Source organism: Dipodomys merriami, unplaced genomic scaffold (assembly GCF_024711535.1).
Source record: "Dipodomys merriami isolate MVZ:Mamm:240054 unplaced genomic scaffold, mDipMer1.0.p SCAF_5, whole genome shotgun sequence".
Lineage (NCBI taxonomy): Eukaryota > Metazoa > Chordata > Mammalia > Rodentia > Heteromyidae > Dipodomys > Dipodomys merriami.
In genome coordinates this window covers 11,697,281-11,724,019 of record NW_027206068.1, presented here as the reverse complement: position 1 = coordinate 11,724,019, position 26,739 = coordinate 11,697,281, and the positions used below count along the sequence as shown (strand labels likewise).

Here is a 26,739-nt window from a genome sequence, read left to right as displayed (position 1 = left end):
GCTTTCTTAAATATACTTACAATAAATGCTTAATGTTGTTGTCTACTACTAATTGTAATGTTACCAGTTCTGGGCCACTTGGAGTAAATAACTGATTTTTCTCATCGTGGGCTGTATTTTCCTCCTTTTTTTTTTCCCCCATACCTGTCCTGGGGATTGAGTTCAGGACCTGGGCATTGTCCCTAAAATTTTTTTTCCTCAAGGCTAATTTTTTTATCAACTTGAGCCACAGCTCCACTTCTGGCTTTTTTTTTTTTTTTTCTGGTCATTTGGAGCCAAGAGTCATGGACTTCCTGCACAGAAGTCTTCAGATCTCAGCCTCCTGAGCAGCACTTGGCTTCTTCCTACTCCTTAAAAAAAAAAATTATTGTCCTTAAGTAGTTGTATAGAGGAATTTTAGTATGTCTTTGCAACGCTGATCTTTTATACTAGGCATGAATTTTCTTTTTTTTTTTGGGGGGGGGTCCAGTCGTGGGGCCTGAACTCTGGGCCTGGGCGCTGTCCCTCAGCTCTTCAGCTCAAGGCTAGCGCTCTACCACTTGAGCCACAGTGCCACTTCCGGCTTTTTTCTTTTTGCTTATGTGGTGCTGAGGAATCGAACCCAGGGCCTCGAGCATGCAAGGCAAGCGCTCTACCACTGAGCCACCTTCCCAGCCCCTTTTTTTTTTTTTTTTTTTTTTTTTTGGGTCCGGTCGTGGGGCCTGAACTCTGGGCCTGGGCGCTGTCCCTCAGCTCTTCAGCTCAAGGCTAGCGCTCTACCACTTGAGCCACAGTGCCACTTCCGGCTTTTTTCTTTTTGCTTATGTGGTGCTGAGGAATCGAACCCAGGGCCTCGAGCATGCAAGGCAAGCGCTCTACCACTGAGCCACCTTCCCAGCCCCTAGGCATGAATTTTCTAAGTTGCAGTTATTTGGAATTACCATTTTTCTCAGGTCTGGCTTTTTAAATTCTCATTCTAGGGCCCATTATTTTCTACTGTGGATGAGACCTGTTTGGTGCTCTATTTTTGTATGACCAGTAAATTTTCAGGGTTTCTATTCTGATAGGAACAAATATGTTCTCATATGGTGCTGTTTTTTGTTTTGTTTTGTTTTTACCTCTGATGTTCTAGTCTTAACTGTCTCCCTTGGGCTCTTCCTGGGCTCCCCATCTAGATACTCTTTTCAAGGCATTATACTGGAGTAATCTCAGAGTACCCTTCATTTCGTTCTTCTTTCTTTACGATCTCTGGCCTTCATTGCCTGATGTAGTTCTTTCAAGGTAGTGTTTGACATTTTTGCCTATGTTAGGTTGCCATGTGGCAGCATTAGTCTAGCTCTTGTTATGCTACCTTTTAGGTCTCTTTTAATCAATAAGTTCCCACTAGCTTTCTCTGTGTCCTCTCTTTTGACACTGTGATTGATTTGTTCAAAACATTAAGTCATTTGTCCTATAGAGTCTTCCTCATATCCATTTGTTTTCCATAAACTTACTGGTAGACAGAGAGGCCTGGTCAGAATGCTTATTCAGGTTTGCTGCTTGGGTTTTGAAAAGTCCATTTGTAATTAGCACTTGTTTCATTACATCATTAAGCATATGTCAGGCTCTCTTCTGTGATAGGGTCAAACAATGGGTTCAGAGGTTGTGTGATCTAGAAAGTTCCCTAGTAGCATTTCACTTAATGATTTCAACAAATTTTAAACCTTTACCTGAATCAGTTACGTTTTTAGGGGTGGCAAAGTAATAATCTAAATTTATTATTCTTTAATTTATAAACCAGAGCACTTGTGTGTGTGTGTGTATGTGTGTGTGTGTGTATATGCCTAAATTGGAGCTTGAACTAAGGATCTTGTACTCTTACTCAACTTTTCACTCACACTGGCACTCTGTTACTTGAGCCACATCTCCACTTCCAGCTTTTTTTTGGCTAGTTAGTTGGAGATAAGATTTGTGTGTTTAAGCCAAATTCAGACTTTGTCAGTTCTCAAGCCTCCTCGGTAGCAAACTGGTGTGCTCCATCAACACTCAACCAAAGCAGTTCTTAAAACCAAGAAGAGCTTTTCCCTATTCGTTTCTTATTCTGAATACAATTCATATGGGAAAAGCAGAGTACATGTCTGATACTGTTGCTTTATAGGTCATCTATCTTTTAGAATAATCTACTTGTTCCCTCAACCTCCATGTGACTGATTGTGGCTAGTTTTCTTTGGTTTTTGTTTATGGAATGCGTGGATTCAAATTTACTTGATACGCTTTCCTTACACTCTATTGTAGTAATCTTCTTCATACTCAAATTGCCCTACCTTTTTTATTTTTCCCCTGGTATTCCTAAGGCTTGAACTCAGGGACAAAGCACTGTCTATGAACTTCTTTGTGTTCAAGGCTAGTGCTCCACCACTTGAGTCACAGCTCTACTCCTGACTTTTTAGTGATTAGTTTGGATTAAGAATCTCACAGATTTTACTCTCTGGGCTGTCTTTGAACTGCGTTCATCAGATCTCAGCCTCCTTAGTAGCTAGGATTACAAGTGTGAACAATTAGCACCGAGCTAAATTGTCCAGTCTTTGACCATTATAAGTATATACTCATTCACTTGACACCTTTGTCAACCTGATGATTTTCACTTCCTTGATATACCTTACATGACAGATATTTCATGCTTTACTTGTAGTTCCTATTCTAGACCAGGAGGCAGCTATCTCCCTGTGTTGCTCAGATTCCTTAGAGTAAATTATATTTTAAGACTAAAAAGTGGTTCACATTGTCATAGGGTTAATCATTGTTTTGTTTTGTTTTTGTCAGTCATGGGGCTTGAACTCCGGCCTGGGCGCTGTCTCTGCGCTCTTCAGCTCAAGGCGAGTGCTCTACCACTTGAGCCACAACAGCACTTCCAGTTTTCTAGTGGTTTATTGGAGATAAGAGTCTCAAGGAGTTTCCTGCCCGAGCTGGCTTTGATCCACAGTGGCCGTGATCCACAGTTCTCAGCTTCCTGAGTAGCTAGGATTATAGGCATGAGCCACCAGCCCCAGCTAATTCTTGTAACCAGGCCTTTTTATGTAGACAGAGCTTGACATATGCTTCTATCATACTTTTTCAATTCATATTGCTATTCCCAAACTTTTCTTTCCAAACTTTCAATTCCTTCTTTCTTCTCAACACTGGTGGATAGTTAGAACATTACACAGGCTATTTGCTCTATGCCTTGTATGCACACAACAGTCTGAGAGTAAGTACATCAACTACTATCCTATGGTATGGTTACTATGAAGATTCCCCTACCCACACACACAGATTTCTTTCCAATATATTCTGCTAAGTATAGTCAGCCAAATCATTCTGTTGTAGTATGTCTTGCAGTACTTCCTCTTTGTATTTTTGGATCAGTTAATTATTCTTTTTGATGTTTAAATTATCCTGCTTTCAACTAGAGGTAAGCTCATTCAACTTGGCCTCTGAATCTGTTTAACATAACCCATTAGTCTTTGCTTCTTAGAATGACAGGCTGTTCCAGATTGTTCTTAGACAGTTTCTGGCCCATACTTGGAACTAGCCACACAAATACCCTGATCCCTTTTAGTGGGAAATAGTTCTCAGAGATAATCTTAAGTGTGCTAAGGGTATGCATTCAACTCAGATAGGCATCATTCCTAGGCTAGTCTGTGGTCTGAAAAAGGATTTCTTTTTGTTTGTTTTTTTAATGAACATCATTAGTTCAACTTCATAGTTTCGTTTCAAATTTCACATTACGTTTATTTCTTTGACCCTATATTTGTCTTTTTATCTCTTATGCTGGAAGTCTTGGTTTCTGATGACATCAACCTAATTAATTTTATGTGTCTAAGTATAGAAGTACACATATATAATTTTCTTAGTAGAAAGTTTTCTTAGCTATTCATAGGCTATATCTCACTAGATACTGTCATTTTATTTTAAAATCATCAAAATAATTCTTTCCCATGTGATTAAGCACCAGCTGGAAACACTGGGTTGTTTCATCTCTGCTTTAAATTTTTTCAGTATGATTTTTTTCCACTTGAATTTAATTTTGTTATACAATTTTATACATTTTCATAGTTGGAATGCAAATCTTAAAAAAAATAATTTGTATTTCTGTGTTCTGTCCACTCTGTTCTTTTCCACCCCCATATATAACTATTTGGGGTAACGATTTTTACTGTTTTAAGTGTGTATGTGTATTTCTCTGGATTATTATATAAAATGGGGCTTATTGGGCTGGAGGTATAGCTCAATGGTAGAACTTACCTAACGTTAAGAATTGCTTTCAGCTTGAATAGTAGCCTGATAGTATTTCTGTAGCCAAGATATTTTACTTGTTTCTTACCTTCAAATCTCTCTTACTTTCAAACTTACTTTCAAGTCTCAGTGGAAATTTGTAAGGATTTAGGTTCCTTGGCGTAGTGGCAAAATCCACTTCTCTCTCTACACTTCCCTTTAGGTGTTTTCACCTATTTTGATGAACTTCATAGACCACAAAGCCATGACTTCTCACCTACTTTATACCTCAGACATTGTAAACTTCAAAAAAAAATTCTCTATTCATTTCAACCCCTTAACTTACATCTTCTAAGCCTGTATTATATGCATTTACTCAAGCTAGAAACCTAAGAGAAGCTTTTATTTCATTCTAGTTATTCAGATAATCCTGATTATTTTATCACCAAAATAAATTTCCAGGCTGGCGTCTTTACCATGTCCTTTACCACTGTTACAATCCAGGTAGAGGTAGCCTTCCCACCCCACCTCTCACCCCGCCCCAGTTCCAGGGCTTGAATTTAGGGCCTAGGTATTGGTTCCTTAGCTTTTTCACTCAAGGCTGATGATCTACCAGTTGAGCCAGCTTTTTGCTGGTTAACTGGAAATAAGAGGCTGGCTTTGAACTGTGATTCTTAGACCTTAGCCACTGGAGTAGCTGGGATTACAGGTGTGAGCCACCCACACTGAGCCCAGGTAACCGTTTTCTCTGACTGGATCACAGCCACCAGTCTTCCTGCATTCACTCATATCATGTCACATTCCAACCTGAGACCTTACCACATCTAGCTGTTCCCGACCTTGCCTCAACCTACAACCCTCCATCTCGGTCTCTTAAATATTCTAGGGCCATTTCCTTTCTGGACTGGACACTGCTGAACCCTCTGCCTGGAATGTTCCTTCTACTACATATATGACACCTTCCTCAAAATGAGGAATGGTAAACTGTCCTTTGCTCAATGTCTTTCCAGTCACTCTGTCTCAAGTTGATCTCTTAAAATTCTTTGCCTTTGTTTCTTTTATAATACCTTTTATAACTTGCAGTTTGTATGTGTTTATTTGTCCATTATCTGTCTCTTCCACAGCAGACAGGAGCCTTCTCTGTCTTACTCATTGTTATTGCTACCGATTATGAAACAGCAGGAGCTCAAGTAAATATTTGTAGGATATAGAGTCATGGAATTTTATGAAAAGCTCTACTTGCTCATACAGAACCCATTAGTTTAGTTAGGTGGCTTGCATGAACTACATAGCCCATAAGATAAACATCTTTTGAAAAGAATCTGAAACCTATCACCTTCAATAATTCTTTTATTACCTTAGATACACCCTAGGCAGTCTTTTAATTAGGAATTCTATCATCATGTCAGCAAAACAGAAGGTAAGGAATACCCAAAGTACAAATACAAATGTAGATGGAAAAAGCTAAGAGATGAAAAAATGCTATTTTTAATACTGAATAGATTTTAAAGATTAATATCAGAATCATAATAAACAAGTTGACCTCTTGCATTGAAACTTCTTTGTGTAACTATTTAAAGATTAAAAAGTAAAATTTTAGAAAGGATTGTAATAAGCATGTATCTGCTGGATCTATGTCTTATTTGCTTTTAGAGTTTGAGCAAGTAAATATGCATTATAATATGAACATTATCTTTTAAAACTTTTACAGGATTCAGACTTGAAGAAAACAGTGGATGAAAGTGCCCGGATTCAGAGAGCCTACAACCACTACTTTGATCTGATCATCATAAATGACAATCTAGACAAAGCCTTTGAGAAACTACAAACTGCCACAGAGAAACTGAGAATGGAGCCACAGTGGGTTCCAATCAGCTGGGTTTACTGATGATACAATAGGCTAACAATTAAAATAAAACTAGTGACTCAACAAATAAACCTTCTGCTGAGAGAATACATGCACAGATAGAAGATAATCTGCCCAATCAAGGCATTTTTATTGTGTAGAATGAAATAACAGTACACTATTCTGAATTTTTATATAAAATGTGGTTGAGGTGTACTAATATATAATTTATCTTAATTTTTCTAACTTTTTATGGATAATCTTTCTATTCATATCACATAAAGAAATGCGTTGAAGCATTTTGTATGTTTTGATTTAGTGCCCTTACCTTTTTCATCAAAGGAATTTTCAGATCATTCACTCTTAACATTGGTCTCACATTTTCACTGTGATAATGAATACTTGAAATAGTTTTGTAAAGCTGTCATCTAGTTCAGTAACTAGTGAAGGGTCAGATGCTCTTATTAGAAGAAAATAGTAGTTACCAACCTTTCCTTCTTAACCAGAATTTTACAGAAGCAGGATTTTATAATCAGTGCTATGGCTACTCTCCTACCATCTAAGTCTGATATCAGAAAATCCTTCCAGTGTCACGAATTTTACATTATTTCAGTGATTGATTGCTAATTTATACAGTAAGATTAGCTTTTTCCCCCTTGTTTCTAACGAGTGAACAAATGAAGAGCAATTGCACTCTCTTACAAGATTATTCTTTTCATTTGTTGCTGTGACGTGCTGATGCTAACTGACATGTATAAAATCTTGAGCCAGGTCATGCACACTGAGAGAGTGCCTTATCCTGGAAAATACAAATTCATACTTTTAAGGGTATAGTCAGTAAACCTGTGCCTCTGCAAATGTCTGTGCTGTTTAAAGATGGCTCTCAGTTTACCATTGGAAGTGTTTTTGTGAAGGATCCCTGATTTTTGAATGTGATGTTAGTGTTAGGGTACTTGTTATCTTTGTTGTATGAGGAAATCAAATCCATTGAATAATATACAAAAATTAGACATATATGTCTGTTTTATATATACACATAGTGGGTACATTATATAATATGTATCATATTTTATATACATCATAAAATATGTATTATAATGGTTTGAGGGTTTTGACATTTCTTTTAGGAAATGTACTTTTTTGCTGATAACTAGGGAAAAGCTCTTTAGATGCATTGATGGCCATAATATAAAAATTCCCACATTCACCTTTAGGACTTTCACATGGTATAATTTTTTCCTGAAAAACATGTAGAGGTCCAGATCATTGCTAACAACTTAACCATATTCTGTGTCACTTCCACCTTTTCATATACAGTTTTCATACTTTAAAAAAGGGTTAGGTATTTAAATATCGATGAGACTCTTTGGTGACAGAGATCTGGCTACTCTATTTGTTTAAAGTGGAAATCTTAATCTATAGCATTTTTGTTTGTTTTTATGGGTTTTATAGCCAGAATACAAGTTCTTTTCCCAAAACCTAAAAATTCCCCTTTTAATAACATTGGAAAGTGCTAAACTATATTTGCTCCAAAATCTTGGCTTTTTGAAACAATGTAAATGAAAGCACACTACTGAGGTGAAAGCCTGTGACCTCATATTTCAATACACCATATGTTTAAGAGAAATATCAGTTCCACACGCCCAGGAAATGGATCGTGTTTCCCTAATATACCTGCATACTGCTGCAGGAAAGCTCTTCACACAGCTGTGGGATGACTAGAGCAGCACAGACGCTTATCCACAAAGTATTTCTACAGCACTGCTGTGCTGAGGCCAGGAGGTTCAGAGTCCCCACCTCAGGATTTTTCCAGGTAATGTAATGAAGGAAATGTGTCCTCTTCTTACAGGAAAAGTCTGAATTAGTCAACTTCCTTATAATAGCTTTACTGAAGAAAAATGGTTTACAATGATACTGAATAAAGGTAAACAAGGTGTGCTGATATGTAACACCTGAGGATTCCTGTGGCCAGATGAGTGTCCACATCCAGCACTCGGCATGACTGTTTATGTATATGTCCATTTTCAAACGTACGGTACAGATAATACTCATGGAGGTGATGTCCCTCTGCATTATCTCTACATTTAGCTGTAGCAAGCAGACTACGTTTGATGCCGTATAAGTAGAATTTTTACCTTTATTATAGCCTAATTTTTATTATGAAGTCCCCATTCTTTGATATTTAGGTAATATCCAATGTCAAATACATCAGGAGTCTGTTTCATTTTGGCCAACTTCATACAGTTGTTGACTATATCTTTCCAAAAGAGAAACTGTTAATAGAAACCCAGTATGGCTACTGCAGTAGGATTCTACACCCTAGATTGTAGAGTCTAATAGATTTATTTATTACAGCCTATAAGAAGTTTTCTTTAAACTGCAAAATGGTTAAGACACACCCACAGTTTAACCTAAATTAGCAATAAAATCCAGTGGTATAATTTTATGACCAGATACTGTTTTGCCCATGCTAGGCTAATGACAATAAAATCCTTATCTTAAAATTTTCATGTATAACAAGTGTCATGATCCAAAGATTTGAGTTAGTTTTTAAGGTAAGATCGCCATAGAATTATGTATTGTTATTTTGAATCGGCAAATTCAAAATCTGAACGTTTGTAAATCACTTAAAATAATTTACTTAGTAATGTTACTTGGATAACTTCTGAAAAACTCCTTTATTCAGAATCATGGATTAGAGAGCCAATAATTTTATAATATCCAATCTTTATACTAAATATGAAAACAGCAATCCTAAAATTTTATGTACATAAGTAGTTCATTTTTAAATGTTGAGTAGCTGTAGCTGTGTGTATAAATATATACATATATAGACACAGCTATGTGTAGAATATTTAATATTCTCCAAAAATACATGAATAAAAGTATTTACCCATATAAGTGGTTTTCTAAAATTTTTCATTATTCCTTAATTTATTAGACATTCTGAAATAGTTTGTTTTTAAAGGCCCTGGTTCAACTCTGAAGCTGATACTAATTTCCTTTCAGAAAAATATGTGAGAAATTAAACTCAGAATATTGTTCTAACGTAATTTCCCCAAGAAAAAACAGAGTTCTAGATAGAAGCCTCTTGGGAAAAGCATATTTAAACTTCAAATGAATTTGTGCCATGATCTAGTCTTAAAAGATTATAATACCCCCCCCCTCTTTTGTTTTTGTTTTGTTGTTGCTTTGGTTGGTGGTGGGGCTTGAACTCTGGGCCTAGGCACTGTCCCTGAGCTCTTGAGCTGAAGGCTAGCGCTCTACCACTTGAGCCACAGCACCACTTCCAGTTTTCTGGTGTTTAGAAATAAGAATTTCAAGGATTTTCCTGCCTCGGCTGGCTTTGAACTGAGATCCTCAGATCTCAGCCTCCTGAGTAGCTAGGATTACAGGCGTGAGCCACCAGTGCCAGCACCTCCCTTCTTGTCATAAGGGATTTGCTGTGAGAATATTTGGATAATACGTACAATGCATTTGGAGTTCCTGGGGAAAACTGAGTATTTTTAATGATGGCACTATTATGTGTAGTGCAACTGGATATTACTCACAAGCATGTAAGAAGAATACACCTCGCCAATAATTAGGCATTGTGTCAGTCTTTATGTAAGTATGTGTGATAGGCCTGATGCTGGTGGCAGTTCTCTGGTATTTTAAAATAGGGTTATCATTAAACTGCATTTTTTTAACTCTTTACAAATTATATTCTTTTTAAAAGAATATTTTCTTGTATTTCATCATGTTAACATCTGTGTGCCTGGAATGAGTTGTGAAATACCCAGGATCAAACATGAATCCTTAATGTGTACAAGGAATGGTAGTGGCCCACTTGCCAGGTAAGGAGCATGGTTTCCACAGCTTTGACAGCACCCTGCAGTCACGATAAAAGTAAAACTAGTGTGGTTGTACTCCTGGCATCCTAATTCTGACTCTAGTTCTTGATAAAAATTTATACATTCATTTATCTTTACTATTACCCGTGTTGCATAGGGCTTCAGTTAATATCACCTTAAGTTATAAAGCCAAGAAAGGTAATTTGTAAATGTGATGTGGTAAATCTTTTAGACTATTTATTAAATATGTTCACGTACATTGAGCTTGTTTATCTTCTAGTTCCTTGAAGTCCATTTCATCTTGAGGTGATGCAGCTGATGGTAAACACCATTCAGGCCCGACCTTGGGGTTTGAGACAGCCGTTTCCCCCCGCCACCCCCCACCCTCAAACATGCAGTTCCAGCCTGGTTGAGGGTTTGTGCTGCCCTTTTGGTAGTGCTGTAGAACCACTGAGTCCCATTCTAGAATCCCACTCCAAATCCAGACAGTATAGACTCTGGTCCTTACCACTGCAGCCCCTGTTTAAGCCATTAATGTTAGGAAGAAACAGTCACAGTTCAGTCAAATTAATGAACCTCAAAATCCAGATAAGAATTATTTCTCTAATTGCTTCTCCACCATTGGCTGATAATTCAGATAATTCAATGGTGTGACAAATCTGACTACACACACAAAAGGTCGAAAACAACAGTTCCTTTCTTTTTCCTGCTTTCTCATCTCCAGCACAGACTGAATGAGTGTATCAGTGGAAGTAAATGCCACTTATAGCTTGAAAGTTAAATTATTGCTTCTAAAACAACTGTCTTTGAATGTCATGATATGGGTATTAGTGTTACCACAAAATAGAGATAGTCTGATTTTTATGATATTGAGGATTGAACCCAAGACCTTTCACATACTAAGTATACATTCCACCACTGAACAATAAGTCCAGACCCTGATTTTAAAATAACTGTCTTTATAGCACTTCAGCTAGCCAGAGAAAGCAATATATGTAAATATGAGGCCATACTTAAAATTTCCTTTTTTTCCTTCCAAAAAGCTTAGAGGAATCCTTATGAGTCTAAATTAAGAGAGCACAGTATTAAAAGCTCATCAGCTCACACCTGTAATCCATACTAAGACGCTAGCTACTTAGGAGACAGAAACCTGGAGGATCAAGCTTCAAAACCAGTCAGGCAGAAAAGGCCATAACTATCTCCAATTAATGAGCAAAAAAAAACTGGACTAGAGATGTGACTCAAGTGTGGTACAGTGTCAGCTGTGTGAGAAAAGGCACTGAGTTCAAGCTCCAGTTGCAGCATATACACAAAATCATCAGAGTGGGGATGCAGTATGCAACTGCATGCTAGAATACTTGGCATAAAGTCTTAGGTTCCATCCGTGAGCAGCAGCCACAACAATGACAAAATCTCATCAGAAATAAATTACACAATATCAGAAAATAAGGTCATCATCTCCTTAACAGGAGAGGTGGATTCTGCCCACCTCTGTATGTCCTTTGTATGTCCTTGTTTTGAGGACATAACAAAGCTTATAAATATGCTCCAAGTGGTTACCTTAGTCTTTTCAGGAAGAACCAGATAGGATGTCAGAGTTTATATCTATACTTGAAGTACAAAGTAAATATTTTCTGAAGCTATGTGTCCTCTTTTAAAATACTGCTGACTGGCTTCTGTCTTGTCCTTAACTTTTGTTAAGCAGTCTCTTGTGTCTGCAGCCGCAGTAGGGACCCAGTGACTGCAGTGTTCTGTGTGGAACTATGAGCTCTCTCAGAGCCCATGAAGAGTAGGTGATGTGAAGAACCTGGTTGTGGCTTTCCTTTTTTCTTTTTAATAATCTCTGCCTCTCCCCTTCCCCCAGTTCATTTCAGTATAGCTTTTAAATACAAATACATGCTCTTTATAGTTTTTTTTTTCCCACTAGAAGAGGCAATATGTTTATTAGTCATCAAAATCAAAGCTGAGCAAAACTGTTTAGATTTCTGATGAAAAAGTTTAAACACTAAGTACTACAGTTGTCCCAGTAACTGTATCACCACTTCCTATTCTTTTTTGTTTTTTTGTTTTTTTTTGGGGGGGGGGTCCGGTCGTGGGCCTGAACTCTGGGCCTGGACGCTGTCCCTCAGCTCTTCAGCTCAAGGCTAGCGCTCTACCACTTGAGCCACAGCGCCACTTCTGGCTTTTTTTTTTCTGCTTATGTGGTGCTGAGGAATCGAACTCAGGGCCTCATGCATGCAAGGTAAGCACTCTACCACTGAGCCACCTTCCCAGCCCACCACTTCCTATTCTTGTATAAAATCTTACTGTTCTTGTATCAGTCCAATTAAGCATTCAATTTTCAGAAATTTCTTATAACTCACATAGTTCCATTTATTATCCAAGACAAAATTGATTGAAACATTCAATTTGTGAGAGCCCTGGTAAAATTTTTGTACTAAAAAGGTAGTGTTTTGCTGGGACCTGGTGACTTACACCTGTAATCCTAACTATTCAGGAGGCTGAGATCTGAGGATCATGGTTTGAAGCCAGCCCAGGCAGGATAGTCCATGAGACTCATCTCTAATGCACTACTGAAAAAATAGCTGGAAGTGGTGTTGTGGCTCCAGTGGTACAACACTAGCCTTGAGCAAAAAGGAGCTCAAAGACAGTGCCCAAGCCCAGAGGCCAAGTTAGGGTTTGGGGGATACAGGGGAGAGTTTATAGGTAGAGGACACGGTATCAGATCAGCATTGTCAATTTCCTTTACTGCCAGTAGTCTTTGTATGGTCTCTTGTGTGGTTTAGTTTCTCTGACCTAAGTAAAATTTTTGCCTGCCTTGCTTATTCTGACTTCAAAATCAGAACTTCAGCATTGGAGGAGACAAAATGTAAGAACAAGATCACATACAGATTGCTTAGTTGTGGTGGCTGTTTCCCAGGAATTCCTGTTGGCCAGGAATGAGTAGGCTCTGCTGTGTATCACAGCCCTGGGCCTGCAGCCCCTTAGAGAGGAGCAGTGGCTAGCAAGCAACGGAGATGGGCAGGCCCTTTACAGGAAGGGCTCTTTGCCAATGATTTCCAGGAGTTCACATCACACTTGAGAAAGTGCTAGTCTAGTACAGCATGTCTCCACACCAGGCTTTTATATTGTTCATTACTCCACATGATGCTCCGTCTTACCTACAATCTTTGTCTTTTAATTCAGAGGATGATCCATAAAGATGTCTAAGAGGAATACAGGAGTCCCTTTGCCTCTTGTCCCAACATCTTAAGTCCCTAAACACAAATGAACACTTCAGGTTTCTTGTGATACATACACTTTTATACTAGGAGGTTCTTGGTACACATTCTCTTTGCAGTTTATTCTTTACATTGATGTCAGAACCAGACAAAAAGGGACCTATGGCGCCACTAATTTAGCACAACTACTTCACTTGTATATTCTTTCCACTTTGTGTAGAAGGTAACTGTTTTTGAAGTCACTACCACAGTGTGCAACTTAGATCCTTTCCCCCACATATAATAAGCAGTTGCCTAAGGCTAGTCTCATTTTCAAAGAGGTGATGAAAGTATTATTTGCTTTATTTCATCCTTGTTCATGTTTCTTAAAATATGAAAGGACAAAGGGTGGACGTGGGCGGTGAAGGAAAAGAGAACATACTAATGTGCTTCTCTCCTCATCCCAGGGCCTTCCAATCCCTGAAGGCTGACAGACCCTGCCCTTGGAATCAGCAGCCCTCAGGGAGACAGCCATCAAAACAAAAGGGCAAAATACACTTCAACCTTCCCTTTGATCAAAAACAGTATATGACATCTTAGGTACCCATAATTCATAAGAATACCACAGTCATAGAATTAGTCATATTCATGGGCTGGAGCTCTGGCTTAAGTGGTAGAGCACTCAAGTACGGAGCCCCCAAGGCGATGAATGCAAACACCAGAACCACCAAAGGAAGAAAAAGGAATTAGTACATTCATCAATGCATGTTCAAATAATGTTCAAATAAAATGTACATTAGCTAGACTCCCAACAAGGAAGGACTACTGTTGTAATACTTAAACATAATTTTGTTTTGCGGAGGTTTTAGGGAAATTGTGTGTGTGTGTTCATACACGCTAGTGGCATTTACAGTTCATTTTTCAATCACCAAAATTCACAGCACTTCCAAAATGTAACTTCTTCTGAGAGAATACAGAAATTGCTTTCCCATAGTATTCACAATTTAAAATGAATTTTGGATTAAAGTGTTCAAAGATTCATGTTATTGTATAACAAAGCCAAGAAGTGTATATAAAAGAAACAATGGATGGTCCATTATTCTTCAAGGAACAGGTTTGAATAGGCACTAGCTTAGCATCTCAGCTCCACAGGTGCTGGAATCTAGCACAGGCCTCTGGAAAACAGCAGTTCTAATAAGAGTACCTACTGGCATTCATAGTACAAAACATCGCCTCTTAAAGTGCTCTATAAATATGTTCATTGATCAACTTTTAATGTGCAATTAGACCTAAATCCCAAAGTAGTACCCTAACAATTCTAAAGAGCACCAAGGCTTGGTCCTATAACATATACTGAGACAGCTAGTGTTCCCTGCCTAGTGCATCAAGTCCACTCAAGGCAATACAGAGAATTAGCGGGAGGACTTGAGAGTCCCTGAGGATGATGGCTTTCACAGATGACTGCATTCTCTCCAGGTTAATGTCGGCCAAGGCAAATAAGCGCTGCACAATCCCAAACCTTTCTGTGTCTTTCAGAGGAGCTAAGGCTGGGTCTTCAAGATCAGATATCTCATCATCAGACAGAGCATGCAGCTGAAATGACAAATTTAAGCTTATTTTAAAATGCCATTGAAAATCCATGGACTTAGACACTAATGAATTGCTCAGTATGAAAAAAAGCAACAAGGGGCTGGGAAGGTGGCTCAGTGGTAGAGTGCTTGTCTAGCATGCCTGAGGCCCTGGGTTTGATTCCTTAGCACCACATAAGCAAAAAGAAAAAAGCCGGAGGTGGCGCTGTGGCTCAAGTGGTAGAGCGCTAGCCTTGAGCTGAAGAGCTGAGGGACAGCACCCGGGCCCAGAGTTCAAGCCCCACGACCGGACCCCCCCCCCCAAAAAAAGAAAAAAAGCAAATAGTTTAATTCCCCAAATAGATCAGGAAAACCATTAATAAGATATATTTTATATTTTGTTCTAGGCTAGAATCTTAAGCCTGATTTTATCCAGTTTGCCTGTAGTCTTCTAAATCCCCACTCTGAACTATGCTAGACCCAGTAACTCCAACAACTGATGAGAAAGGTCAGAGCTATCTTTCTTACACCGTTATGTAAGGGTTTGTCTAGGTTTTTTTTTGTCTTGAAGCACATTTGTGGCATGTTACAGTAATATGTTATACCATGTATAATTAACTTCAAGTAATAAGGATTTACATCTCTTTAAGGAATCACTTTTGTACTAAGAATGTGGTAAGAATGTGCTACTCAGGGCTGGGAATGTGGCTTAGTGGTAGAGTGCTTGCCTAGCATGCATGAAGCCCTGGATTTGATTCCTCAGTACCACATAAACAGAAAAAGCCAGAAATGGCACTATGCCTCAAGTGGTAGAATGCTAGCCTTTAGCAAAAGAAGCTCAGGGACAGTGCCCATGCCCTGAGTTCAAGTCCCAGGACTGGCAAAATAAAGTCACTCCTAGTTTGTATGTGGAATATATATTGTCTAAACAGTTACCCACTGTGTTAAATAGGAAATAATTCCTCTTCTGTTTTGATGCCTCTTGATCTTCATTCTCCTTTGATTTCTTCTTTGAACCCATGTCAGCCATGTCCGACCGGTTCATGTGCACCTGTGAAGCAGTCATGGGCTGCCATGTGTGTGTGTGTGTGTGTGTGTGTGTGTGTGAACTGTGAAGCAGTCATGGGCTGCCGTGTGTGTGTGTGTGTGTGTGTGTGTGTGTGTAACTGTGAAGCAGTCATGGGCTGCCGTGTGTGTGTGTGTGTGTGTGTGTGTGTGTGTAACTGTGAAGCAGTCATGTGTGTCCAGGCTCCACAATACCTGACATTAGTATTTGCAGCTGTCCTAGTCTTGCAGTGGCATGTTGAGGGGACTTTTACAAGCCCCTCAATACTAACACAGGTGAGTCCAAGGTTTGTAGGAGACACCTAAGCCTATGACACCGCTCCCACAGATCTGGAATACAGGGAGGGATGGGGACTTTCACCTGGTTCTACAGAGTGAGCACAGATGATGCTAAGATCTGTGGCACCAGTAGCCATGCTAAGGGGAAAGTCCTTGGGGACTCTCCTGGGTCCCATGGGGGAAATGGCAGTTTCTGGGACTTGTAGTACTGCTAACTACTTTTTTGGAGTTGTGGGTCCAGCTAGTACTTCTTGAGGACCCAAAGGACAAGCACAAGTGTTAGCCAGACTTTGGGCTCAAACAGTCTGTGAGCTATAGAGATGTTCTGTTGCTCTCCCAAGGCGTGTATGTGTGGTGCTGGGGTCCATGCTCTTGAACATGTGGGACCATAGGAGAGTCTTTCCCTAGGTCCTACAGGTCAAGGGCAGGTAAATTTGGCATGATGGCCATAGAACTTTGAGGCATGGATATCCCTTGCCATACCTGGAAGCTCTCTGCATTTTGAGCTGCTGTCCTAGACCAAACAAAATAGATGTGATCTTCCCCTAATCCTCAGGGACAAGCTTGGTTGGTGCTGAGGCTTGAACTCAAGACCTCTCAGTGCTCTACCACTGGGACTTTGTGCACCTACAGACCCTAAGCAGACCCCCATTAGTTCCTGTGTCATGAGTGCATGTATTGGTGGATATTGGGCCTCTGGTAATGAGTTCCTAGGGATATTGGATTGGGCTAGGAACTTTCTCAGCTTTTGCAACTGATAAGAGTAAAGCCAGGAATTTTCAGCGACTACAGCCCTAAGGTTCTAGGCTAGGAAGCCCTACCTTGGATCCTGCAGGTGCTGGGGTGGGGCCATAGACTGTGCTCTCTTAGGTTGTGGAGCTCAGCTGGGAACTTTCCCAGATCATGATGAAATGGAATGGGTGAAGCAAGAACTTTGGAAAAGGCATGTAAGATCAGATTAGTAATACAGAGTACAGAGAATAAAATGTGAAAAGTAAAGTAGCCCATTCATGGATTTCATGAAACCATGTTTGAATCTGAAGAGAATCCAAAAGAATTTAGAAATATTCTGTGTGAGAGCAGCATTTCTGTAAGGAAAGTGCAGCCTGCCCAGGGCAACAATGTGGAAATGTATGAGTACTTTATGTTTGTTACCAAAATCAGCTTTAGGAATCTATACCTTCCAGGTGCCAGGGGCTTATGCCACCTAGCTACTCAAGAAGCTGAGATCTAAGGATTCTGGTTCAAAGCCAGCCAGGGCAGGAAAGCCCATGAGAAGTGGAGTTGTGGCTAAAATGGTAAAAACCCTAGCCTTCAGCACAAAAGCCCAAGGATAGTGAAAAAATCCTGAGTTCAAGCCCCAGGACCAGCACACAGAAATCTATACCTTGGTAGGCACTAGTAGTTCATTCCTATAATCCTAGCTGCTCAGGAGGCTTAGGATCATACCATGAAGCCAAAAACGCTGGAAGTAGAGGGGTAGGCCAAGTGGTAGACCACCAGCCTTGAGTGAAAAAGCTAGACAGTGCCCAGGCCGAGTTCAAACTCCAGTAATAGCCCAAAATAAAAAGCCTCACCACATACTCAATGCAGCTATTTGGCCCACACTGAAGTAGGCTAGGATTTGACCCACTTTTCCCAGTGCAAACTATATCTCAGTGAGTTCAGAATGGGCTCCATTCAGCATGGAAGCTGCCAGCAGCACAGTGGCTCTGCATCCTCCCTGGTGCACCAGTGCTGAGTAACACTCAACTTCCTTTTCTAAGTGGCTACCATCTGCTTTTGCCCAGAGGCACAGCTTGGTATTAAAGGGATCGCCATGACACCAAAGCTGTGAAGTCTATTAGAGTCTAATTCACCCACTTCACAGGTTTTGGCAAACATGTTAGTTTCCCAAAAGCCTCTCAAAGTTCCTCAGACCACCAGACAAGATGAGACCGGGATGCAGGATTTCTGGGCCCTGTTCCAAGAAGTCCTCTGAAGAAGCACATGATACTCAGGACTCCCTCAGGACGCAGGAGCCTGGCTATCACAGAATTACTGCAAATCTAAAGCAATTGTGTAAAGGAAAGTGGTCTCTGATTTCTCATCTGGAGAAGTGGCTCAAGTGGTAGCCAAGCAAAAAACCAAGTGCTTGCTTACCAGCCCAAAGGCCTTGAGTTCAAACCCCCACTTCCACCACACATAAACAAAAGTATGCTGAAAGCAAACAAATACTTCTGCAGGTGGGAAGCAGAATACTTTTGACTTGAATCCCAGTGGTTTTGTGTTACTGGCTGCAGCAACAGAGCAGAACTTGAGTTAGCTCACATGGCATTGTGAGGACTTCTTTCTGTGCATAACTTTCTCAATGCAACTAATGAATCTGTAAATACGAAGGCTGGCTTGTGAACTGCTGATCACTCAGATACTGCCAACTGGAGCAGAACTCAAGGAGCTGCTGTTCTGTTCGCCACTCATTCATTAGGACAATGATAACTTCTATAACAAAAGTACACCCCAACCATTGCCCTCAGCTGGCCCAGGACACTGTCTTTGCAAGGAGTTCAGTATTCCCCTAGGCCTCTTCACACACAGGCTGTATCCTGTCTGCTCCTTGGAATAGTATGGCATGTATAGTATAGTCTTCTGGTATCTGCAAAGTACCACCAAAAGCACCAGACTGCATTGCTCAGTGTTCTCACAGTGGATGGATAACAAATGCCAGATACAGTCTAGGCAGTCCCTGATCTGACAGCAGAGTTCTAAGCAGCCTGGCCCTGGTCCTCGGTAACAAGACCTCCGGATCTAAGCGGGCCAGGCGGGCCCTGCCCCTCTGCCCCAGGCTGAGCACCACCTGAGGGCAACCTGTCAGTGGCTCCTTCTACCAACAGTGGAGTCTAACTTGAAAAGCTTAACCTTGGCTCTCGGCTACACTCATCATTGCTTAACTCTTGCTTTTATAATGACATTTCTAAAAGAGAAGGTAAGATGAACACTGCCTCCCTAAGACAAAACAGTCCTGAACGCCTCTGGTGAATGTGATACGGAGTAGAAGTGTAAGTGTAAGCCCAACAACCATGACAGATAGGGCTGTCAGACTGCATTCAAGCTGTGGCCAAATTCCTGACTGGTGGGGACGCATGTGACTTGGGAGTGTAGAGCCTGCCATGGGATGGGCAGGGAGCAGAGACACCTCTGGGCTGTGGTGAAGGATGTTTCACCAGATGTAGAGTCTTACCCTTCCCCCACCATTTCCCCATTCCTGTCCCTCCCAAAGCCCCCCACACCGCATCGCGTTCTCACCAAGTAGCACAGCGTGGGAATCATTTGGAGCTTACAGCAAATACCCAGAAGAGTGGCAACATTATCTGGCATTTCTGCAGGAAACAAAGCTTAGATCAACAACAAAAGCAAGTTCATCCAAGCCAAGTGTGGTGGTGTACACCTGTAATCACAGCGTTCAGGAGGCTGAGGCAGGCGCATCACTAGTACAAACCCAGCTTGGGCTACCCAGCAAGGCTCTGCCTCCCGCCCCCACCAAAAAATGCCCCTGAAGGATGCTTAAAACCAGCCAGGCAGGGGAGGGGGAAAATGGGGGAGGGGTGCGGGGGAGGGGGGCTGCTGAATAATTATCCCATAAATGAAAGGTACTAAATGTACAGTAGACCTTTTTGAAAAGCATGGGAATCCTGTCACCAGAGCATATTCCTTGGCATTCACCAGTCAGGGAGAATAATGTGGATTGTGGGAGAAAAGAATCAGCGTGGAAAAGTAGAGCCTGTCATCTGGTGAAAGGGTTTGAGCCCCTCACATGATCAGTCTCTGAGGATGCATGAGTCACTGGGCCTCAGTTTCCTCATGTACCATAGATTATCTTGGGGAAGCATATTTCAAACTGCATAAACCATGAAGGGATTCTACCCATAGCCCCAAACATTTAGGGAGAGTTGTTCAACATAGACTAATATAGCGATGGCACCACTGGCAGGGGCCTGTCAGTTCCCAGGGAAAGGGAATACAAGTCTGTTATTCCAAATAGATATTAGGATACTACCAAAACAGCTACACTTCCTAAAACAACCTTAATTCATACCAAAAAAGGAAAAAATAATCACCTGTTGAACCACCTGGAAGAGGCAGGCTGGGGGAAGGGGATGTTGACTGCTCAGGAATTATTCTCACCTGCAGCCATTAACATCCTTACTTACATTTTTTAAAAATCCAACATGTATGCTAATGTATGCTAATTTTATAAAGTACCTTAATTGGCCTCACTCCAGATGCCACAATGAATTTTCCCCCAGTAGCCTCAAATTCATTCACCTGGCCCACAGGATCTTGGCAAGCAGGCCTTTGCCCAGCTCTGATGCTATCAACTCATCCTGGCAGTGGCCTCCCTGATCAGCCAAGTCAGCCATACCCCAGGGCCTTTGTAGTAACTCTTCCCTCTGCCTAGATTCCTCTCACATTTATAAGTCTGTTTTCAACCCTTGTTCAGTTTAAACAGCGTCTCCTAAGACAGAAGGATGAATTTAAAGATGCCTGTCGCTATAAAAACTAAGAATTACCGTAATTGTCTTCCAGTCTATGTAAATGCCATTGTAAATGAACTTCTGAATGTCTGGGTTACTAAAAATAATGATGAAATTAAAAAAGGCAGCATGTCACTGAACCTGCAATCTAGAGGACAGCAGAACAAGGTTCATTCTCAAAAGAGAGCAACCAATGGCTGCTAGGAGAAAGGAGGCAGGATCCTGTAGAGATTTCCCCCAAGCAGTGCCTTCAGCTGTGGTCCCTGCACCCTGAGAAGGCTCATGCCAGGAAGATATGAGAGTTGACATGCAGCCTTGAGGAAGGATGATGGGCTGGGGACGGCATTATTCTCTGGTGACTCTTTGAAAAACCAAATGGTCCTGGGCCTGTTCCTGTAATACTGGGAAGGGACAGCAGGGGCTTGCGGCTGCTCAGCCACCTCTTCCCCAAAAGTAACAGCATGCCCAGCTTCCTCGCAAAGGGCAACTACCACCAGGGCCTCTGACACAGGGGGTCTGGATGAGAGCAACAGAGACATGAGCAGGCAGGGTCTGGTGGTCAACAGTAACTGATGGTCATTTTAGGATCCATGCAAGAGCCATGGCTGGCCCAGCACAGCCCTGCCTCCAAGCCTTTCACGTGGGGACCCGAGACCCTCTGCAGCCTCGGGCCACCATAGACTAGGATGACAGATCTGCAGAGAGGAGCTGGGGAGAGCAGCTCCTCCAAAGGCAGAAGAGGCCCGAGGTAGACAGTAAGGCTTGCTTCACGCTAGTCTAGAACTCTCCATTGGCCTCTGCCTCTTACCCTGACTGGACTGGAAAGGAGGAATCTGTTTTAATTACCAAACTTCCCACAATTATCTTTTGTGTTCCACAAAGCAACATGATTTCCACATTCCCGCAGTTTCTCTTTTGTCCGTTTCCATACCTGCTAGTGCGCTGACCAGGCAGTAGGCCGTGGCAAAGAGTTTCTGGTTGCTGATCTGGTCTTCAGGGCCAGGGCGCTCACCCTGTACCCTGCACCCCACCAGCCCCAGGAAGGCCGTCAAGTCCTGCTGCTGAGCAGCCTTCAGCCTGCCTATGGCCAGCGCTGCCTGTGGGGACCAGAGGCCACTGGCCATGTCATCACACTGGGGGGCAAGCAGAGAAGACAACAGGAGGGTGTGATAAAGGTCAGAGGCCAGCCACCCCACACACACTCCAGTACACACACACTCCAGTACACACACACACTCCAGTACACACACACACTCCAGTACACACACACTCCAGTACACACACACTCCAGTACACACACACACACACACACACACACACACACACACACACTCCATGTCCTTCACCTCCCAGGCAAAGCTAGATGCTGTGCCCTTTTCTATGTTCTGGCTGCTCACCCACCCCCCAAGGCCCTGCTGCGTGAGCCCAGGTCCCCACCCCATATACCCCCTGCCAGTTCTGCCCAGCAGTCAGCCTCTGGCTCCTGTCCATTCCTTGTCTGCTACCTGGGCTGCTCTGCTCCCAAGTGTCTCGGGGTAGCTGATGCTTGGGCCACAGGAGGCAGGCCTGACATTTTCTTCTTAGAAAGAGCTATTTTAGGAAGTAAAAGTCCCCGGCTTTTTGAATAATTTGTGTTCTCCCTGGGGCTGAGCTCAGAATGCAGAGGTGTTCAGGGTCATTGAACTGTTTCAACAACTTCAGGTCCTATCACTGGGGATGAAATGCCCATAGCACAATCGAATGTTGAAGGAAAAATACTATGAACACTATCCTGGCTGTCAGAAAGCAGTCGGTCAGTTAACCCAACTCCCTCAACAACAGAAGACCTAAAACCGAAACTACAATAAAAGGCAGGTTTCCAAAGCCTCAGCCTTAAGCACAAAAAAAGCCTGCGCATAGGGAAGTAAAGGGACAGCAAGTGGATCCCTAATAAATGATTCATTCTACAACTGCAAAACTAATAGTTCAGACACTTGTACTACCCAGGAAATCCTGCTGCAATACTGAAAAATGTAGATTCCTGCTTCTCTCTATTCGAAACAGAAGAGGTTACCAAGGTTTCGTCTGATAGCCCCTTGTTATTATAGGCTAATTAATGCCTATCCAGCGTATGTCCACCTGCAATCTCAGAATGGGGCTTTATTCAAAGACAAGATTCCTTGTGAGAATCTCAAGATGAGATTGTCCTACACTGTGGTAGGCCCTAGATCCAGTGATTTTTGTCCTTTCAAAAGAGACAGTAGAGGGGACACAAACACACACAGTGTAAGGAAGAACATATGAAGGCAGCATCGGGCAGAGTGACACAGCCACAAGCCAAGGAATGCCAGGAGCCACCAGACACCACCAGAAGATGAGGAAGGCTTTCCCCTAGATCTTCTAGGGGAAGTAGCACCACCCTGCCCATACCTTGATTTCTACTTCCAGTCTCTAGGACTGTAAGAGAACAAATTTCTGTTGTTTTAAGCCCCAAGTATGTGGTCATTTGTTTGTAGCAGGTCTGAGAAACTCATACATCCCTCTCTGCCTAGGGTCAGCTACCTTTCTGCAGTTAGAAAATTAAAGACCTGTAACTAAGAAAGAAAATAACTAAGGTTAAGCACTGAAAAAGGTGGGGAAACGTAGCACCATTTATTCTCGCCCCAAGCCTTTGTCTACTGGGTCTAGCCAGAAGAAAGGACAACTGAGCAGGAGATGTCTGTCTCACCACTTGCTCTAGGGCCACAAGGAATTCCTCATCGAACAGGACCATCTGCAACAGATGCCACACAGCTGTCTGCTGCTGCTCCGGCAGCTCCATGAACGGGTGGAAATTGCTCTCCAGGCGCAGAGTCACTGTGAAGACAGAACAGACCCGGTGCCATGACTGCTATGCACAGCTCTTGAGGTAACACAGCAATGCCGGCTTCTTACAGATCCTCCCCACTCGCCCCTCACAGATGCATCCAGCTGCAGTCAGCCACGCCAGCTCAGAAATAAACAGCACCGAGTGAAACATAACCCTGCAACGTTTCCAAGAACCAGGCTAATTCCTCCAGGGAGAGAGGAGAAAGGAAGAGGGAAACCCAGGTTTGTACTGCAGGCTTCCCATTCACAGGAGGCTCACTACATGATCAAGTCTAACCAAATATTTCTAGAAGAGTCATTCAGACTCCCTGTTAGCAAGGATTCTCCAGGCTGAATTACTGAGCATATGTCAGAAACATGCAAATTGCAAAGCACGTAACTCCATGCTCTTTCATAAAGATTTTGTATCCTTTGTGTTTAATGCATGTTTCTCAAAGGGGTTGGCACCCCCATGTTCCTGGCAAGCAAGGAAATCCTTCCCTGATTTCCTTCTTCCATCTGCTCAAGATGTACATGGGGTCCTTGGGAGCCTCTCCCTTCTCCTCTAATCCTCTTCTCTTTTCTTTCTATTTTAAGGGTAGTTAAAAGCTCTTAAGCCAGGTACTAGTGGCTCATGCCTATAAATCTGACTACACAGGAGGCTGAGATCTGAGGATCCCAGTTCGAAGTCAGCCTGGACAAGAAAGTCTGCAGGACTCCTATCTCCAATTAACCAGCAAAAAGTTAGAGGTAGAACTGTGCCTTAAGAGGTAGAGTACCAGTCCTGAGCATAAACACTAAGGAAGCACCCAGGCCTCGAGTTCAAGCCTCAGCACCAGCACACAGACATGCACATGCACTCAAGCATCTAGTAAGTTGAGCTCAATGAAGACTTTTCTAGAAAATATTTTTTTAGGAAATAATGCTTGCATATGCAGGGCAGCATACTAATCCAGAAGTGCTGCACAAAGCCAGAAAGAGAGAGAGGAGAGAAGAGAGAGGGAGAGAAGGGAAAAGGAAAAGAAGAGAGAACTGCAGTAACATGACATATTCAGAAACACAAGTAGATCTCCTGAAGCCCTGGCTTGAACAGAAGAGCTGGGCGGGTTAATCCAGGATCTGAGGCACAGAAGCCAAGCTACCCCCTCCCCACTCCTGCCCGACATGCCTGGCTGCCACCACACCCCAGCAGACCCAGATGCAGTGTAGCTCAAGGCTGTGGCATAGATAAGGATATCCGTCAGCCACAAGTCCCATTCTACATGAATATCAATAGGAAGAATGAGATTGGTTTTCATTGTCAAACCTTCCAAAAACCTGTGACAAAACAAAAATCCTCTTGACCTGGATTCACTGAAGCCCATTGAGGACTCTTTCCTCTCATTTTCCAAACCGCTGTTCCTCACTTTTTCCTGTGTGTGAGTCTGTGTGTGTCTATGTCTGTGTATATACCCCAGTATTGGGCTTGAACTCAGAGTCTGGGCTCTGTCCCTTCCCTTACCATTTCTCTTCAAGGCTGGTGGATACTCTACCATGTGAGCCACACCTCCACTTCTAGATTTTTGCTAGTTAATTGTTAATAAGAATCTCAAAGACTTTCCTGCCCTGGCTGGCTTCAAACCTTGATCCTCACATCTCAGCCTCCTGAGTAAGTAGGATCCCAGGCACAAGTCACCAATGCCCAGCCTTTCTTATCTAATTACTTGTCTCTTTATCCTTGCTCATCTCCTTCTACTGGATGCTGCAGTCTGAAATCTCACTGAAAAGAAACCAACCAAGAAAACACAACGTGCTGTGGGCACCTCAGGAGTCCTGGCCTCTTTCTCTTTGTACTAAGTGGCTTGGGCCAGAGGGTTGAAAAGCTTCCCAGAGAGCACTCTGCCTGGTGGGATGCTGACAACGCATCGCTGCTCTTGCCAAGGAAGCCTGGGATACAATGAAAAGCAGTCCAAAAGCTGTGTTCTCTAGCCTGGCTGCTCACTTGCTATTCTTCGTAGTCAGCAGGCTTCTGTGGTGACAGGGCAGGATGGGGCTTTACTCCCCAGGCCCCCAGACCAACCCAAGAGGACTCCTGTTGGGTAGACTGGGGTTCAGATCAGAGCGACTCACTTGCAATGTTCACTGAGTTACTTATTGTGAGTCACTGAGCCCGGCAGCCATCACCACCTGCTGGAGGTGAGGATGGCAAACAGTACCTTGCTTTAAAGCATGCAGAGATCCATGGTGGGAAGATGTCCCAAGCCCAGCATCCGGCATGTCCACAAACGCAAAGTCTCTGTAGGCCAGGGGGTCCAGGTAGATGTCGTCGACTCTCCTCTCATGCTCGAAGCCACCGTGCTTCCCTTGGAGGAGGCAGAATTCTGCAGTGTGGAGGGAAAGGGCAGGCTAGGCCTGGCACTGGCCCAGTTTGGATACATCTTCCCCTACCTTTTCCTAACTCAGGGTATCCTCTTCCCCACATAACCACTTCCCACTCACCTCCCGCTGCCAAATCAAAAACCTAGCCACTGCCTCTAAATGCACCCTCAGTGGCTGTTCGGAGCCCAAAGCTCTCTAGAGTGCCCCGTCTAGCTCCTTTCTCTGAAGTGCCTTCTTTCTGGACTACACGCACTCTCTCGAGACTGTGCTGTCTCTAGAATGCCCCCCCCCCGACTGTCCTTTCTATGGAGTCTATGGAGTACCCGTCTCTGCAGTGCCTTCTCCCTCGAGCGCCTCTCTCTAGAGGACACTCTCGTCTACTCTGTCTCTGGAGTGCTCTCACTCTAGATGTCCAGAGAAGTAGAAAGCCCTCTCATCTTTCACATGCTGGAAGCATTTTCTCCCTCTGACCTGAACAAACAACGCTAAACAGACAAATAAAACCCACCATGAACAAAACAACTGAGGAAATGTGACACTTGTCATATTCAAGACTCTTTGTCAGTATATTCTGGTGTACAGTCAGCCATTCAGTTACATCTTTATGAGTCCTAGCTTCTGTGTTAGTAAAGAGAATGATACGCAGCCATAAAAAGAAACTACTGACTTCTGCAATGGGATGAGTGTATCACACAAATATTACATAGAACAAAAAGAGCCAGACAAAAAATAATGCATTTTATATGAATCTATTTACACTGAGGCAAAACTAGTTATATCGTAATCCCTTATTGCTTAAAGGTGCTGAACTGAGTCAGGCCCTGGTGGCATGTACTTGTCATCCTAGCCTCTCAGGAGGGCAAGATCTGAGAATCAAGGTTCAAAGCCAGCCCAGGCAGGAAAGTTCATGAGACTCTTATCTCCAATTAATCACCAAAAAGCCAGAATGTGAGCTGTGGCTCAAGTAGTAGAACACTAGCCTTGAGCAAAAAAAGCTCAAAGAAAGCACGCAGGCCCTGAGTTCAAGCCCTAGGACCA

At 42.5% G+C, this 26,739-nt stretch overlaps 2 protein-coding genes across 8 annotated transcripts in view; one reads left to right on the top strand and one right to left on the bottom strand.

The window, feature by feature from the left end:
• Positions 1 to 6,884, top strand: part of Pals2 (protein associated with LIN7 2, MAGUK p55 family member) — a 100,543-nt gene extending 93,659 nt beyond the window's left edge. For all 3 annotated transcript variants that reach the window (XM_069996080.1, XM_069996083.1, XM_069996082.1), the window contains one exon: positions 5,924 to 6,884. In XM_069996080.1, coding sequence (XP_069852181.1) covers positions 5,924 to 6,100 — 177 coding nt within the window. In that variant the 3' untranslated portion in view covers positions 6,101 to 6,884. The remainder of the gene's footprint in view (positions 1 to 5,923) is intronic.
• A 3,207-nt stretch (positions 6,885 to 10,091) lies between these two features.
• The window catches only part of Gsdme (gasdermin E), a 54,470-nt gene continuing 37,822 nt past the window's right edge, over positions 10,092 to 26,739 (bottom strand). For all 5 annotated transcript variants that reach the window (XM_069996077.1, XM_069996078.1, XM_069996076.1 and 2 more), the window contains 5 exons: positions 25,539 to 25,703; positions 23,225 to 23,352; positions 21,449 to 21,650; positions 19,289 to 19,362; positions 10,092 to 14,684 (listed from right to left, as the gene is read on the bottom strand). In XM_069996077.1, the coding sequence (XP_069852178.1) occupies positions 14,454 to 14,684; positions 19,289 to 19,362; positions 21,449 to 21,650; positions 23,225 to 23,352; positions 25,539 to 25,703 (800 nt within the window). In that variant the 3' untranslated portion in view covers positions 10,092 to 14,453. The remainder of the gene's footprint in view (positions 14,685 to 19,288; positions 19,363 to 21,448; positions 21,651 to 23,224; positions 23,353 to 25,538; positions 25,704 to 26,739) is intronic.